The sequence below is a fragment of the Emiliania huxleyi genome (assembly GCF_000372725.1).
Source record: "Emiliania huxleyi CCMP1516 unplaced genomic scaffold EMIHUscaffold_87, whole genome shotgun sequence".
Taxonomy (NCBI): Eukaryota; Haptophyta; order Isochrysidales; family Noelaerhabdaceae; genus Emiliania; species Emiliania huxleyi.
The window spans coordinates 8,897-25,138 of record NW_005195508.1 but is presented as its reverse complement, the minus strand read 5'-3'; the positions used below and the strand labels follow the sequence as shown (position 1 = coordinate 25,138).

Below are 16,242 nucleotides of genomic sequence, written 5' to 3'. Positions count from 1 at the left end.
AAAAGGGAGCAGCGGAAGCGGGGGCCCACCTCTAACTTGGGCCGCCTCGACCTTTGGGATGCCGAAGTTGACGCGGTCAACAGTGTGAGGTCGGGATGAGGGGCGGCTCCTCTCCCGCACCCGCTGTACGTACTCGAGTGTCGGGAAGAGGGGCGCTGGGGGGGGGGGGGGGGGGAGGCATGATCTGGCACATTTTCCTTTTTTCTGCGGTGAACATTCTGCGGTGATCATGATCTGTGGCACCAGAACGTTCTGGTCCTCACCGTGCAGCAGCAGTTTCACTGACTCAAGCTCAACGAGAATCGAGAACTCGGAGTTTCTCTCTCTGCACTCTGGCGTCTGGCTCTGGGCACATTCACACGTGCAGCCCACACTCATTAAGAGTTTAACATGTCAAAACTTAATCGTCAGATCCCTCACAAATGATGAGCGGACCGAGCCGCCGGGTGCCCCGCAGCGGCCTCGCTGGGCCAGAACGTCGGCCCCGAGTGCTCCGCAGCAGCCTCACTGGGCCAGAACGTCGGCCCGCGAGGTGGGGTGCTAGTCTGGGACCCATCCATACGTGGCAGTTCCCTTGCTCCAAGCGCTTGGCTTCGGCGGTAGTGATCTAATCACCCGAATACCACGTTCGGATCGCTCCTCATCGCAAACCCCGTCAGCAGTTCACCCTCGGGTATGTTCGTAAGAGCTACATACACTGACAAAGTTATGCCTTCATGCCTCCCGATTACGCGATTACGGCATTTCCCATTCCCTCAGTCGTCCGTCTTCTCGAGAATCGCCATCGCGGCGAGGTGTGCCAGGGCGCAGATCGATGCTCGTCGAGTTGCTGTCGGTCATCCTGCGGTTGGCGAGCGCCGTCTTTGACGACCCCTGTGCGGGCGCCACCGCCCGCCGCTCGAGATGTACGAGCCCAATGAGTACCAGCCCTGCAACTCGACAGCATGCACCGCGGCGGCACCCGACGTGCTCGTGTTCCTGCACAACACGAGCTTCGCGACGGGCGGCTTCAACGAGCAGACGGTCTTCCGGATCGTCCTCAACGACACGCGGCACGTTTACCTGCTCAACAGGCAGTCTACGGTGGAGGTCTCCGGCACGAACTTCTCGTTCCGGAACCCGCCAAAATTCATGCGCTGGGCAGAGCAGTCAACGCGCGACGCGCAGCACGAGACCGACGCGCTGATCGACTCGCTCGTCTACCACCAAAACACGCCAGCCCACACGGCGACGCGGCTCATACAGAAGCTGGTCACGTCCAACCCGTCGCCGCGGTACGTCAAGCGCGTCGCAGACGCATTCCACACCGGCACGTGCGCCGGCCACGTGTACTCCGGCTCGTATGGCGACCTGGGCGCGACGGTCGCGTGCGCCCTCCTCGACCGCGAGGCACGGTCGATGATGCTGGACGCCTCTCCGACACACGGCCACCTGCGCGAGCCCTTCCTGCAAGTGATGAACGTGCTGCGTTCGCTCGAGTTCGTCTCGAAGGACGGTCGGCAGGTGCAGCTCCTTGGCCTGGACGATTTCGGGCAGCAGCCCTTCAACCCGCCTTCCGTCTTCAACTTCTACTCGCCCGAGTATCGCGCGCCTGGTGCTGTCGCGCAGTCACGGCAGCTGTCACCGGAGGCGGAGGTGACCGCACAGGGCGACTACTACATCGCGAAGTTCAACGGCCTCTTCTCGCTTGTCGAGTACGGGCTCTCCGGGTGCAAGGGCGGCTTTGGCATCCCCTCCATTACGCGGTCGTGCGACAAGTACAAGGGTTCAGCATATGCGGTCGACCACGCAGGGCAGCTCACGTGGCGCCCGAGCTCCACGCACGGCCCCGATGTGGTCGACGAGCTCGCCCTGCTGCTCACGGGGGGCAGGCTGGGAGCGAACACTCGCGCGGTGGTCCTCAGCGCTTACGAGGAGGAGGTGTCGGCGAGGGGGCACACATCTGCGCTCAAGCTGGCTGAGAAGCTCGTGCTCGCCTCCGCCGATTTCCACGCTACCAACGCCAACGCCCTGCCACCGCTCCCCCCGTCGCCCCCGTCGCCCCCGTCGCTACCGCCATCAGACCCGCCCCCGCGGCTCCCACCCCGCTTGCCGCCAACAACACCGCCCTCGCCACCACCGTCCTCGCCGCCAACAACACCGCCAACATCGCCTGCACCGCTTCTTCCACCCTCTTGGAGCATATACGGGGAGGCATCGGGCGACCAATGCTTGAATTTTGAGATGCACTGGATCGCGAAAATCAGTGTCGACGAGTGCTCTCGCACGTGCGCGTTGTATAATGGGAAATTCTACCCATACTTCGAGCATGCAACCAATGGAGACAACAATTGTAGATGCTACAGCACTTGCACGCTGAAAGGCTCCGCCAGCTGGGGTCTGATGGTCTATCAGCAAGCGACACCGCCGCCCTCACAGTTTGTCAAATCGGATATTGGCGCTCAAGACGATGTAGCGCAAGGATGCCCAGATGGCTACGAGCGGATCACCTCCTCCGAAGAGTGCGAAGCAGCTGCCGGCGCCTTACAACTTCTGAGAGCCGTTGGCGACTATGAGGGCGATTGGACCGACTGGCCTCAGGCGTGCTGGATACATCCCACTTTTAACACAGTCTACTTCAACCTGAACCTGGACGAAGATGAAATTGACTGTTCGTCCTCGTCCAAGAGACATTGCAGAGGGGCCAGCACCATCTGCAAGCGCACGCAACCGTCACCCCCTCCATTAAGCCCATTGCCCCCGGACGCCCCTCCCTTCCCCCCGGCCGCACCTCCCCCCAGCTGGCCGCCCGCCAGCCCGCCGCCCGCCAGCCCGCCGCCCGCATCGCCTCTCGGCGGCGACGATTACAAGGCGGTCATCGTGATCGAACTCTTCGGCGGCCTCGACACGTTCAACATGCTCATGCCGCACTCTCTCTGCGACGCGGCCGCCGGAGGTTACGACGAGTACCTCCAGGCGCGCGGGGGGCTGTTCACCGGAGCGGAAGGCAGCGGCGTCGGGCTCAGGCAGGACGCCCTCCAACAGATCGCCGCAAACGCGAGCGCGAAGCGGCAGCCGTGCGACGTGATGGGACTGCACCCGAAGCTGGTGAAGACAAAGGCAATGTACGAGAGCGGAGACGCCGCGGCATACGCCAACGTCGGCGCGCTCGTCGAGCACCTTACGCCCGACGAGTTCTTCGGCCGCATGGAAACGAAAAGGGACGTTCCCAACGCGCTCTTCTCGCACAACAAACAGCAGGACTTCAGTCAGACGCTCTCAAACAATCAGTTTGAGCCGGGCATACTCGGGAAGGTGATGAGCGCGCTCGACACCCCGGCGTGCGACGCGCGGGGTAACGCGAGCGCCGGCAGCGGACTCACGTCGTACAAGACCGGGTTGTACGCCATGTCTGGTGCCGTGCCGCGAGCAATGACAGGAGGGCCCAGCCTCGCGCTCGCCATCGACTCGAGGCGAGGCGACATCCGCCGGCTTTCGGAGTACGAGCAGCTCTGGCACCACATCGAGGACCTGACGGCCGCGCCCTCGCGCTCGGTCTTCGCCGAGACGCACTCGCGCGTGATGGGACAGGCGATCCAGGACGCGGAGACACTCGGCGATGCGATTGACGCGGCAACAACGACGACAACCTTCAACGACTGCTGTGATGTTGGCGGGGGTTGCGGCTGTACATTTGCAAAGGCGCTGCACACAGTCGCGCGCGTCATCAAGGCGCGCAGCGCGACGGGCGTGCAGCGCGCGGCCTTCTGGATGGGGACGAGGGGTGTCGACGCGCACGCGTCGATGGACTCTCCGGGCGACGGCATAATGTCGATGATCGACAGCTCGGTCGACGACTTCCGGAAGGAGATGGTGGCGCAGGGGTTGTGGGACAAGGTGACCGTCATCACCCTCTCCGAGTTCGGAAGGACGATCATCGGTAACGGGCGGGGGACAACGCACGCGTGGGGCGGGAACCATCTGATGTACGGCGGTGCGGTTAACGGCGGCCGGATCCTAGGGCAGTACCCGTCGAGGCTCGGCCCCGAAGGCGAGCGCACACGCAACGACCGCGGCACGATCATCCCGACCGAGCCGTGGGAGAGCATGTGGCAGCCGATCGCGCAGTGGATGGGGGTCGCGCCGTGCGACCTGCCAAAAGTGATGCCACACCTGCGCAACTTCCCGGTCGCGGGAGAGGGGCGAGTGCTGAGGGCGGAAGATGTGTATGAGGCGGGAGCAGTGTAGAGCTTAGGCCCGGGGCCGTGAATTTCATCGAGCGCCTACGCTTCTGGACGGTAACGGGGGGGGGGGGGGGTAACATTCACACCCAAAAATGCCACGTGGACGCCAGTATCACACTATCAGACGCGCCACGGTACACAAAACACTTTTCGCCTGCGGCCTGGGCGGCCTGCATGGTGCAGCATGCTCTCTCGCGCTCCATCCTCCACTAAGGTCCAAGGACCAAGCTGCATATTTGAAGAAAGAAAGTGTTTCGTCCAGCGGCAGGGTCACCCATTTTTTTGAGGGGGTTAGTTAGACATATACTCCCACAGCTCAGGCACAGCAGCGCCGGCCGGTCCAGGTGCACCCCACCATCCCGCGCCCACCTGCATCGTTCGAGTCCATGCTCCAGACTGTAGCACTCAGCAGCCGCAGACGCCACTTGCGGGCCGATCCGGCTCATTGCTGCCGAAACTGCTTCTCGTACACGTCCTTGCCAAGCTTGCCGAGCGCATCGCGAGCTGGCGTATGACCGCTGTCCCTGTGGCCGTTGGGCAGCGTCGCCGCAGCCTTGGTGCGGGTGAAGACGCCGCGAAGCATCTCAAACGGCACTCGGCGCGGCGTGCGTGTCTGTGAGGGCGGCGGACAAGGGGCGGGTGAGCGGGCGCCCACACTAGCTGCCAGCGAGGTGCGGGTCGGGCGGGGCGGAGGTTGCCTGCGTGTCGAAGCAGTTGTGGATGATGCCGAAGCGCGGCCGGAAGCCCTCGGCCCACTCGAAGTTGTCGAGGAGCGTCCAGACGAGGTAGCCGCGGACATCGACGCCCTTCGCGACGAGCTCCGCGATCGCCGCCAGGCAAGCGGAGAGGTAGCGCGTGCGTCGAAACTCTGTCCCGTCGCCGTCTGCGAGCCCCGACTCGGTGATGAAGAGCGGCACGTGGTAGCGGTCCCACAGCGCCTGGAGCAGCCACTGGAGCGACGAGGGCGTCAGGTCCCAGCCCATGTCGCTCTTCTCGAAGCCGGCGATGAAGTTGGCGCGCATCACGAGCCCGAGAGGCAGCTTGAGGAAGAGGTCCGACGGGCTCGGCGGCGCGTCCGACTCGGACGCGACCCCCCAGGAGACGAGAGAGCGGTAGTAGTGGTTGACGCCGAGCAGGTCGACGCTGCCCTCGAGGGAGCGGAGGTCGTCGCGCCAGCCGCACGCGCACGCCAAGGCGTCGAAGGGGAGCGGGAAGTTGGGGAAGCGGCCGGTGACGAGCGCGTCGGGGATGCAGTAGTTGTAGATGACGTTGAGGACGAGGACGGTCGCGTTGGCGAGCGGCGACCACGAGTCCGTCGTGAACCAGATGTGGTTGAGCGCCATCAGCACCGACGGCGCGCGCGGAAGCGACGCTGAGCCAGCCCGGATCGCGGCGGCCGCCTCCCGGTGCGCGAGCAGCAGGTGGCGGATCACGCGCAGGAGGCCCTTGAGGTCGTCCTACGCAGCAGGCTCGCTCCGCGTGAGGCGGCTCCCGCCGGGCGCGGCCTCCCTCTGCCGGGCCGGCCGCCTGCTTCCCCGGCGGGTGGACGCCAGCAAGCCACCCGCACACCGCGTAGCCGTTCATCTCGTTGGTCGTGCACCAGCAAGAGACGAGCGGGCCGAGGCTGGGGGGGGGGGGAGGGGGGGGGGGGGTCGGCGGCGGGGCGCGCAGGGAGCGCGAGGCGCAGCGTGGATGGTGGTCGGGAGGCGGGGGCCGCGCGCCTCGCCACCACCCGCTCGGTGAAGCGCCGGAAGTTTGCGACGTTCTCCCGCACCTCCCAGCCGCCCTTCTTGCAGAACCAGGCTGGCTCGGTGAAGTGGTGCAGCGTCACCATCGGCTCGATCCCCGCCTACTCACACGCGCGCCGCCTCCCGCCTCTGTCTCGCGCCGCCCTCTCCCTCGCCGACCGCCGCGGCGGCCTCGCGGAGCTGCACGCACCACCCGCGGTAACGCTCGAGCGCCGCGTCGTCAAACTGGCCCTCCTCGGGCTCGACGCGGGACCACTCGACGGAGAAGCGGTACACGGCGAGCCCCAGTGCCTTCATGTGGACCAGGTCCTCCTCGAACCGGTTCCACATGTCGCACGCCTCCCCGGCGCCGCGGCCGCCCTCGACGGTCGGGTGGCCGTCGGCACGCTTCCCTCTCTGCTCCCACTCGCGCCAGTTGCAGTTGTCGAGACCGCCCTCGACCTGGTAGGCGGCGGTGGCAGAGCCAAACAGGAAGCCGGGCGGGAAATGCAGCGCCGCCGCCCTCGCCACGGCCTCCTCCTCGGTCGGAGCCATCAGGCCGTCTGCAAAGCCGCCGCCGGCGAGCGGCGCCACCGGGAGCGACGGGTAGAGCGAGAGGAGGCGCCGGAGGCGGCCGAAGAAACGAACCACCAGCGCGACAATCGCGTGCCAGATCGCACTCAAACCGGCGGGGGCTGCGCGTTCGGGCATCGGTCAGATCGGGTCACACAGTCACGCCGCGCCGTTTCTGGACGAGTGTGTGTGTGTGAAGATTTTTATAATCCTCTACTATTATAGCGTCTTGACGGCGCCTCCGGTTGGCGGCGCCTCGCTCGGCTCTGGCTCTGGCGCGCTCGGCTCTGGCTCTGGCGCGCTCGGCTCTGGCGGCGGCGCGCTCGGCTCTGGCGGCGGCGCGCTCGGCTCTGCGCTTCCACCGCCTCGGCCGCTGGCTCCAAGTTGGCGGGCCTGAGGAAGGGGAGAGGCAGGGGGGTGTCCAAAGCGAGGATCCGTCGAGTGAGGGAGAGGCCATAGCGCGCCTCAGTGCGAGGGCCTTGGCCTCGCCCGCCACGCGCACGCCGAAGCGTCCCGTCGAAGCGTTCGCGGAGACGACGACGCCGCCTCGGGTCCCGAGGCTCCAGACGGACCTCAGCGCCAGCCTCAGATCCGTGCGATCGACCGTCGCGCAGGCCGAGCACTCCTCCTTGTCGGCGGCCGCATCGCTACTGCAGTAGTCGGCAGGCAGCCCCATCATGTTGGCGCGCACCATCATGATCGCTCCGGTGACCGTGGCCCTTCTGGCCCCGCCAGAGGATCCCCGCCACCTCTCCGGCGCCCTCGCGAGTGCGGCCCACACGCTGCTCGGCGCCCCCTCGCAGATCGCGTCCCAGTCCATGACGGGGAACCCGTTCACTCCAGTGTGGCACGGGCTGCCCGAGGTCTCGCCAGCCAGTGTCTGCGTGTCGCCCATGCCGCCAGTCTGGAGCGACTCATCCTCAGCGGGTTGCGGTCCCCTGGGTACGCCTGCCACTCCAGGCCTTGCTCTCCGCGCTTGGGAACCTGGTAGAACACCCTCGTTCCCCTCTGATCGTAGAGCCCTCCACTGTATTCCTCCACCAGCTGCTGCAGGCCCCTCGGCTGCGTGGCGAGTTACGCATTGGCGATGGTGTCCGCATAGTGATTGCCGTACACCCCCCGGTGCGCTCGGACCCACATGAATTCCACTCGCTCCACGGCGCGGTCGTTGCAGAGTTCAACAATCCGCTCGAGCAGCTGCCGCCGGTGCATTGTTCGCAGAGCCCGCAGTGATCGCGCCCTTCTCCGCTTCTCGCCGCCTCTATCATGACGAGGGTACTGCTGGAGCCACCAGAACAAGAGCACTTGAGCACTTGATAGGGTCGATTCCGCGCATGGTACGGGACCCCTCGACCGTCTCGCCCTCCCTCGCTGGTGTGCTCATTGGGGGGGGTCATAACAAACACGGTACAGGATCGAGGTGCACGCTGCAGAAGCAGTGTCGTCCCCCCTCTCCCCGACGGCGATGGCGGTGTGACCGATCGAGCTACAAGAGGAGCTTGTTCAGCAGGATCCAGGCAATCCGACGCACCTACCCTCCAACCGGGCCTGAGATCATCAGATAGGCTCCCGTCACCGTCTCGGGTTTGTGTGGGATCGAACCACTCCGGGATGGGCAAGCCCATCGTTCTGAGTTGTGCCTTTCCCTCTCATAGCAACTCTCCGCTCGACCGTCGTACTACACTCTGTATATACTCTATACTGTATAAATTGAGTAAAGCCGTACATACGTTAGGAGGGCGCGTTGGCTTGTGCGGTTTGCCACTGTTATTTGAAAAAATAAAGGGCACGAGAAAGAGACGACGGGGAACGCTCGTGAGGCGTGAGGCGTCAGGGCGCAGCTCTTCCGTTCATCTCTCTACTCTTCTCCGATTCGCGGCCACGCCGCACGCGAGGCGCGCCCTGGCCCTCGCGGACGCGCCGCGCAAGCCGAGCAGTCGGCGCGGCCGCGCCACCGCTGGGACCGTGTGCGAGGGCGGCCGCTCCCGTCCTGGCGGGCGAGCGCCGCGCGTCGCGCTCGCGGCGGCAGCGGTGCGTCGGGGGAGGCAGCAGGTGCAGCTCCTCGTGGCACTCCCAGCTGCAGGCGGCGCCGTAGCTGACGCCAAACTCGCTCGCCGCGACCGAGCTGCCGAAGGGGTAGCAGGAGCGCATGAAGTTGCCTCGCGTGTAGCCAAAGGTCTCCATGTAGACGTCTGCGCCGACAAAGAGCAGCGACTCGATCGCGTAGAGCGCGTAGTTGTTCGAGACGCCGCGCAGCGGCTCGCTGAAGTTTGAGGCGAAGAGGAGGTTCCACACGCCGGCGAGCGGAGAAAAGAAGGGCGCAGCCTCGGTCGAGCCGACATAGAGCGTGGCGCCTCGCGGCACGAAGCGCCTCATCGCCTGCAGCACGCTCGGCGGCTGCGTCGACGCGTTTCGCTGCGCGACGCACCGCGGCGCGGGGTGGCACTCGGCCAGCTTGTCCGAGCGGCGCAGGTGGAGCGCGCTGTACGGCCCGCCGATGCGCCGCCGGATCTCGCGCGCCGCCGCCTTGATCGGACCGCTGTAGAAGAGGCCGCTGCGCAGCAGCGCGAGCGACGGGGCCGTGGCGCCCGTGTAGGGCGCTGGCATCGCAAGCCGCGCCTGGGCGATGCGGGCGAGCGGCTCCGTGTCGACGGTGTTGCGCAGGCAGGCCGAGTACCAGAAGCCGGACTGCCGCCGCTGCAGGTTCGGGTGTGAAGAGCAGGGGTACTCGGCCCTCGCACACGCCGCGTTGCACCCGGCGCGCAGCGTCACACCAGAACCCGGATCACCCGTCGCGTTGGCGAGCCGGACGGGCACGAAGCTGCTCAGCAGCGCGACGTCGAAGAGCTCGTCAAAGGGGATGCACGCGCCGCCGCTGTTGTGGCCCGCCGCGGTGCATATTTCAGCCGGGAGCACAAAACTCCTTCCTAGCGCCGCCGCCTCGTTCATCGCGCATGAGAGGCTGGACATCTGGTGGTTGAGACCCATGCGCGCGTCGGACCGGTACGGCACCCAGCGGAAAGTGCACGCCATGGAGCTCAGGGAAGCGGTGGGCGGGCGGTCCCGTCCCGCTGCTGCTGTCCCGCTGCTGCTGTCAGTCAGGCAAGAGCTGAAAGTGTCCTTTGACGTTGTACAGTTCCGGACGGTTCCGCACAGGTTCTTCGCCCAGCCTCAGGTTCTTAGCTAAGTTGGCGGTCCGTCGGGGGCCGAGCCTCAGGTTCTTAACCGGGTGGATGGTTTTTAAAACCGTTTCGGCTTCGATTAAAAATCAACAAAATTGGGTGTTAAAACAGTTTGGAAGTTTGGAACAGTAAGTTCGCATGGCGTGACAAGAGAGTCATATGTTGGACTGTTGCGCGCTCGCGCGTCGTTTCGTTGTTTGTGTGAACCTTGTATGTGTGTTGCATGGGATGCCGCGCTCGCGAGTCTCGGTCACATCGATGGTTGTAGTATAGAACCCAGCATCGCCCAGCCTCAGGTTCTTAGGGAGTTCTTAGGGATCCGGCCGAAATATCAGCCTCAGGTTCTTAACGTTAGAGGTTCTTAATGCCCGTCCGGAACTGTAGCTCTTTGTGTTGCGATGCTTCCTGGGCGAGAGAGTGCTGGGCTTTCCGGCCCACACTCGGCTCTTGAGGCATTTATCGGCATTAATATGCCGTAGGGACACACAAGGATGTGCTGACTCGATCCTACCCCGCAAATTCCTACCCCCACGACTCGGAACACGAATGTGACAGGACCATCGGGTCCTTCGGCCACCAAAGCGAGATCACCCGAGAGCAGCTGAGTCTGCCTCTGGCCTCGCCTCCCTCTCCTCCAGGCATTCGTGGCATCCTATGGGTCGTCCAGAGTATCGACCTCTGGCTTGTCAGCCGCCCCACCGAGGGCACCATGAAGTCGTACAGCGATCGCCACCTCGCTGGCCTCTCCGCAAGGCCCCCCGACCGCGTCGAACTCATCGGCTTGGGCGCGCTGTTTCTTTTATATTCGTATATCTTCTGGAACACTCCTCTCCTTGCTTGCGCGGCGTGTTCAAGCCGAAAGATGGGGGACGCATACCGCGAGCTCCTCGACTATCTCAAGGCCAAAGACCAGCAGGGCGAGCACAAGCGCGAGGAGGCCAAAGCCAAGGCGCTCGAGGAGCTCACCGCCCTTAAGAAGCAGACGTTCGCCCACATATCATTTTACAACTGCATCAACGGTGTGCGCCTCCTACCCACAGCCGCGCGAATGCTGTTGACTGACACTCCGCTGCCGTGCGACAGCGGCGGACACGCTCGAGGACGGTGTTGACGCTGCGCTCACCTCGCAGAAGGAGCTGTACGATGCTCTTCTCGGATTCACGGGCATGATGGCTGGCTTCTCATTCATCGGCCTGCCGCTCGGTTCGCAGCCCGACACGTACTTCCAGGCTGTCGCCTATTTTCTACTCATCCTCGGCTTTGGCGGCTGCATGGTCGCCGCGCTCATGAGCTTCATCGCGACCCTCTTCATCAAGGGCCTGATGCAAGAGCCGTGGGACTGCGTTCGCGACTGCTTCTTCAAGTGGAACCCTTACCTCTACTGCACCAACTTTCTTGCCATCGGCGGGCCCTTTATGCTGTTCCTCGGCGTCAACGTCATGGTGCACGATTTCTTCACCGACCGCGACGAGGTGGATTGCTGGCGCAAGGGCATGGGGGAAGGCGCAGACAAGTGTACACTTTCCCTCGGCCTCCCCATCAGCCTCAACGTCCTCTCCCTAATCTTCTTGCTCGTTCTCTGCTGGCTCTTTTACGGAGCGGTGCTGAAGTCGCAGCGCGGACGGCGCATCACAAAGGCCATCGAGGAGCGGCGCTGAAGGCGCAGGCTTCCGCCGCGCCTCATTATTTTTCCAGTTTCGTCCCTGTTTATCCTCGTAACCGGTCGACGCATCTGTTCCCACTGTTCCCACACAGCACAGTGCGAGGACACGGGTGTCGCGTGCAACCTAGAGATGCCCGCCCGCACGCAGCGAACGACGCGAGAGAGCGCGCTCACGTGAGGACCATGTGTGCGCTCCCCCCATATTGCACATATATTTATGGAACACGACGATACACGAGACCCACCTGCAGCTGCAGCCTGCACCTCTCGAGCTGGCAAAAAGAATTCAGTAGTGGTCAGCTCTAGAACAAAACAAAAAACAAAAACAAGTGAACGAAAAATACGCCACTAGCTCAAGGCCCCTGTGCACCATTCACGTTCTCTCGGCTACGGGACCGGCCCCAGCTTCGGCTGAGGGCTAACAAGCTGCCGAGCGCCCGAGCCCAAATCACTGTGAGAGTCGTGATTTCTTGTTGGTCTTCAAAAATCTCTCTCTCTCTGATCAGAGGGCGTGGGAGGTTACTGCGTTTTAGTTCTAACTAATCAAACACCGCCAGTCCTCCTCCGGGAATGCACATGTACATGTGAGAGCTATGTCGCGGAGGAGGGTTTTGGACAAGTCCTCCGCGGTGACTCGGGGCGATTGGAGCCGCGAATGGAGCTCGCAACGGAGTGACGAGGCGCATGTAACGACCCCCGGGGGTCCCGATAATCGAATTGAGGAGGACGGGCGGTCCCATTGTGTGTAACGAACTCTCTGAACGCCGCACGGAGTCGTGTGAGGGCCTCGGAGAGAGGCCCTGTCGTTCAGTCTCGAGCCGCCGACAGGCTCCTGACTTCAGTCCGTGAGTGCGAAGGAGAGTAGCATTCACCGTAGCCCCCCTTTGAGCAAACGTAAACCAACTTAGACCAGCTGAGGATCTCAATACGCAACAGCACATAGACGCAAGACCGAGCATTGACGTTACTACGTACCACCTTGACCTGACTGCACGACGCACTGGACCATCGCTCAACAGCGATGGAGGAGCATCACCACGACGACCGAACCGCGGAGTGCCAGCTGCCCCCCTCGAGGGGCAATTCGCGCCCAAGGGCAGCATGGCTTCACCAACTTCACCAACCTTGCCAAGACCAAGAAAGGGAGGGTGGCCACGCCGACAGTCGCGGCGGCCTGACGGCCGCCCTCCCCGGGGACGATGGGGACCCCGCCGCAAACCCCGTGCACCCCACCCCCAGCAGGCGAGTCATCCGGCCCCGCGCGGCCGAGCAATCAGCGCCTCCAAGCGCGGCCGCGTGCACCGCCGGTAGGAAGACCGGCGGGCCGCTCTACGGCGCGGCGGCCCCCGGTGGCGGCGGTCGGCCCGAAGCCGACCCCGCCGCGCGCCTTCCGCAACACTCGGGCTTCAATGCCACCCATCCGGAAACCCGCCCCGCGACAAGCTACGTACACTGAAAAAGGACGCCTCCTCTCATGCCCAGCACACGCGTTTCTCTACACTCGGTTTCTCGCTCCCGCCCTTCTCGCGGGGCCGAGAGCGCGCAAGCTTTCCCCGACTGGGTCGTGGATCGCCGTGATCAGTTGTGCGCGCGCCTCAGCCCCCCGATCCGGGAAGGCCGGGATGCGTGTTCATGCAGTTGGGCGGTCCTCCGACCGCCCGAGCGCTTTCCCTCGGTCTGTTAAACCTGAGGTCGTGGCCGTTCAGACTTCAGTATTCTCAGCCGCGGCGGCTGGCGCGGCGGTGGCGCACGACGTCCCCGCGCGCTCGCGCTCTGCGCGCTCCATCTCCCGCGTGTACTCGGACTTCAGGTTGATCTGCCCGTCAAGAATTCGAAAGAGTGCCGACTGACGACAGCGAAGCTCCTCGTGCCGATTTCTTTTTAGATCCAGAGATCGAAGCTAACATCAAAGGACATCCCCGCAGCAGCTTGCCCTGTGCACTGTGTGACAATCTCAGCCGCTGGTCAGATAGGTGAGACTGCGCTTTAACCCTAGCTAGGGTTAAGTAACCAAAAGGACGCGCCTCGCTCTCAGGCAATGCCCTGTATGCATCAAACACCATTGAGGTATTTTCTTAGTCCATGTCTGACTCTGGATTGAGTAGATGCGTTTCTTGCACGGTTCTCGCTCCCGCCCCTACTCTACCCGCTCCTCTCCGTGCGCCGGGCGGGTGCCAGCGCCGGCTAGATCGCCGGACGCCTCGCGGTCGGCCCATGGAGCCCTCCGACCAGTCCAGCCGCGACGATCTGGCGGAGCTGGTTGCTGCGGCGCAGTCCAAGGATGTGCGCGAGCGTTGCCGAGCGGTGCAGGCGGCGCAAGAGTGGGTGCACACTCGCGAGGCGCTCGCGCCCGCCGCCGCCGCCAGCCTCATCGAGGCGATCCGGCCGGCGCTGGCCGACTCGAGCCCCAAGGTGGTGCAGGGCGCGCTCGAGCTGGCGGGCACGCTCGTGGAGCGCTTGGGCGACGCGCTGTCGCCGCACTTCTCCGGGCTGTGGGCGCCGATCCTCGAGCGGCTGGGCGACGCAAAGCCGTCGCTGCGGGAGCGCGCCGTTGAGCTGGCGGTCTCCGGCGCGACGCTCGCCGTGCCGACCGCCGAGGCGCTCGACGCTCTGCGGCCCGGCTTTGAGCACCGCAACTGGCGCACGCGTGAGAGCTGCCTGCTCGTCCTCGCGCGCACGCTCGCGGCGCTCGAGGCGGGCGGGGCGAGCCTCTCGCTGCGGCCGTACGTGCCGCTCTGTGCCCGGCTGCTCGAGGACGGCGCTCCGTCGGTGCGCGAGGCCGCGGCGCTCGCCTTTGAGCACGTGCACCGCCACCGCGGCGAGGCGCTGCTCGCAGAGATGCGGCGGCTCGAGCTGCGGCCGCAGGTGCTGCGCCAGATCCTCGCGCGGCTGGGCGACGAGGCGGAGGGCGCGGAGGCGGGGCCGGCCCAGGGCACCCCCTCCCCCGTCGCGCCGCCCTCGAGCGGCCGGCGGCGCCCCGCCTCTGCCGGGCGGGCGCGCTCGTCCGGCGGCGCGCTGGAGCAGGAGGGCGGCGGCGAGGTGCGGCCCGTGGCGGTGGGGTCGGAGCGCGAGCTGGGCCGCGAGATGGACGCGCTGGGGCAGCAGCTGCGCAACGAGGAGGACTGGGCCGCCCGCCTCAAGGCGCTGCAGCGGCTGCGCGGCCTCGCCGCCGGAGGCGCGTGCGGGCTGGGCAGCTTTGGGGAGAGGCTGCGCGCACTGCGCGACCCGCTGACGGCGCAGTGCGGCGAGCTTCGCTCCTCGCTGGTCAAAGAGGCGTGCCGCGCGCTCGTGGCCATCTCGGGCGCGATGCGCGACGCCTTCGAGCCCTTTGTGGACGTCTACTTGCCGCCGCTGCTCAAGAACACCGTCGTCACAATCGCAGTCATCTCGCAGTCGTCGCACGCCGCGGCGCGCCGCGCCGCCGCCCCAGCTGCGCCGCGGCCGCACGGCCCTGAGCTCCGAGGCGTGACCCCTCGCAGGTGCTTGCGATCCTGATGGCGACGCCCACGCCGCGGGCGCTCCCGCGGCTGCTCGGAGGGATGGGCGACCGGTCGGCCACGATGCGCAGCCGCTGCACCGAGTACCTCACGCGCCTGCTGCAGCGGCTGCCGGCGGCTTCGGCCGGCGCCGAGCGCTCCCCGCTGGAGCGGCACCTCGACGCCATCTGCCTCGCGCTGCGCGCGGCGCTCTCGGACGCCCTCTCGGATGTGCGCGCGCACGCGCGCTGCGCGTTTTGGGCAGAACTTTGCCACGCGGAGCCTAAGCCCTGCCCCTGCCCCCCTAGCCCCCAGCCCTAGCCCCTAACCCTAGGCGCTGCACCGCCACGCGGAGCCGCGCGCCGCGAGGCTGCTCGCCGGGCTCGAGGAGCAGATCGGGCGGCTGCTGCTCGAGGAGCGCGAGGCGGCGCAGGCGGGCTACGAGGGCCAGCTCGCCGCCCTGTCCATGACATGTCCGAGACATGTCCGAGACATGTCCGCAGGCGGGCTACGAGGGCCAGCTCGCCGCCCTCGACCCGCTCTCGCCCGCCCACGCCGCCGCCTTGCTCGCGCCGCCCACATCGCGCCCGCGCTCGTCGTCGCCCCACCAGCGCACCCCGGCCGCCTCCGCCCCCACCGACGAGTCGCCCGCGCCTCTGCGCCGCGCGCCATCACCCGGCCCGCGAGCGGGCAGCCTCGTTGGCGCTCTCGCCGCCGCCGCGCCGCCCGCCGCCGCGTCGCCCGCCGCCGCGTCGCCCGCCGCCGCTTCCTCCGCCGCTCGTCCGCGAGCGACGAGCGCGCGGCCGCCAGCGCGCGCGCCGCAGCAAGGCGCGAGGCCAGCGTCGTGCGGCGGCGGGCGAGTGGTTGCGCAGGCGGAGCCGCTGATGTCCGAGGGCGCGAGGAGAGTCGGGCGGCCCGGCAGCTCGGCTGGGCCCAGCAGCAGTTATGCGGAGCGCGGCCGCCGCGCCGCCGACGAGGGCGCTTGTGTGAACGGGGGCGCAGAGGCCGAGGGGCGCGAGGCCGAGGCGCAGGGCGGCGACGGCGGGCGGCGCCTCCCCACCGAGTCGGTGGCGACGCTGCTGTGCGCGGCAGCCTCGCCCGTCTGGTCGGTGCGCGTGGGTGCGTGCTCCGATCTCGAGGCGCTTCCGAGACACTTCCGAGACGCGTCCATGACACGCCCATGACGTCCCAGGTGCGTGCTCCGATCTCGAGGCGCTGCTGCGCTCGGGGCGAGCGAGCGAGGCGGTTGCGCTGCTCGACCGGCTCGCGGCCGTGTCGATCGAGCGGCTGGTGGATCCGCACCACAAGGCGCCCCTCCCGCCTCCCGCGCCTCCCCGCCGCGCCGCGTCGCCGCGCCTCCTCATTCCGCGCCTCGCGGCGCCTTTCCGCACCCTCCCG

General features: G+C 66.2%; 6 protein-coding genes across 6 annotated transcripts in view; 3 read left to right on the top strand and 3 right to left on the bottom strand.

The window, feature by feature from the left end:
- EMIHUDRAFT_107041 (hypothetical protein) overlaps positions 1-4,227 on the top strand; it is a gene marked incomplete at both ends in the record, with an annotated part of 8,721 nt that extends 4,494 nt beyond the window's left edge. Inside the window, one exon of the mRNA XM_005758265.1 lies at positions 904-4,227. Coding sequence (XP_005758322.1) covers positions 904-4,227 — 3,324 coding nt within the window. The remainder of the gene's footprint in view (positions 1-903) is intronic.
- Positions 4,228-4,879: 652 nt separating this feature from the next.
- EMIHUDRAFT_107040 (hypothetical protein) lies at positions 4,880-6,661 on the bottom strand (the record flags this gene model as incomplete). Its single annotated transcript, XM_005758264.1, has 3 exons — positions 4,880-5,680; positions 5,953-6,072; positions 6,131-6,661. The coding sequence occupies 3 exons, from the start codon at positions 6,659-6,661 to the stop codon at positions 4,880-4,882; spliced, it is 1,452 nt and encodes a 483-aa protein (XP_005758321.1).
- Positions 6,662-6,742: 81 nt separating this feature from the next.
- EMIHUDRAFT_219573 (hypothetical protein) lies at positions 6,743-7,343 on the bottom strand (the record flags this gene model as incomplete). The annotated part of the gene is made up of 2 exons (XM_005758263.1): positions 6,743-6,916; positions 7,020-7,343. The coding sequence occupies 2 exons, from the start codon at positions 7,341-7,343 to the stop codon at positions 6,743-6,745; spliced, it is 498 nt and encodes a 165-aa protein (XP_005758320.1).
- A 938-nt stretch (positions 7,344-8,281) lies between these two features.
- On the bottom strand, positions 8,282-9,639 carry EMIHUDRAFT_438808 (hypothetical protein). Its single transcript, XM_005758262.1, has one exon. It carries the CDS (start codon positions 9,554-9,556, stop codon positions 8,354-8,356), a length of 1,203 nt encoding a protein of 400 aa, XP_005758319.1. The 5' UTR covers positions 9,557-9,639; the 3' UTR covers positions 8,282-8,353.
- A 922-nt stretch (positions 9,640-10,561) lies between these two features.
- On the top strand, positions 10,562-11,688 carry EMIHUDRAFT_438806 (hypothetical protein). Its single transcript, XM_005758261.1, has 2 exons — positions 10,562-10,724; positions 10,789-11,688. Exons 1-2 carry the CDS (start codon positions 10,568-10,570, stop codon positions 11,361-11,363), a joined length of 732 nt encoding a protein of 243 aa, XP_005758318.1. The 5' UTR covers positions 10,562-10,567; the 3' UTR covers positions 11,364-11,688.
- Positions 11,689-13,582: 1,894 nt separating this feature from the next.
- Positions 13,583-14,020, top strand: EMIHUDRAFT_68832 (hypothetical protein; the record flags this gene model as incomplete). The annotated part of the gene is made up of 1 exon (XM_005758260.1): positions 13,583-14,020. A coding segment is annotated over one exon (438 nt), but the record flags the coding sequence as incomplete, so codon positions are not given.
- Between the last annotated feature and the right edge of the window lie 2,222 nt (positions 14,021-16,242).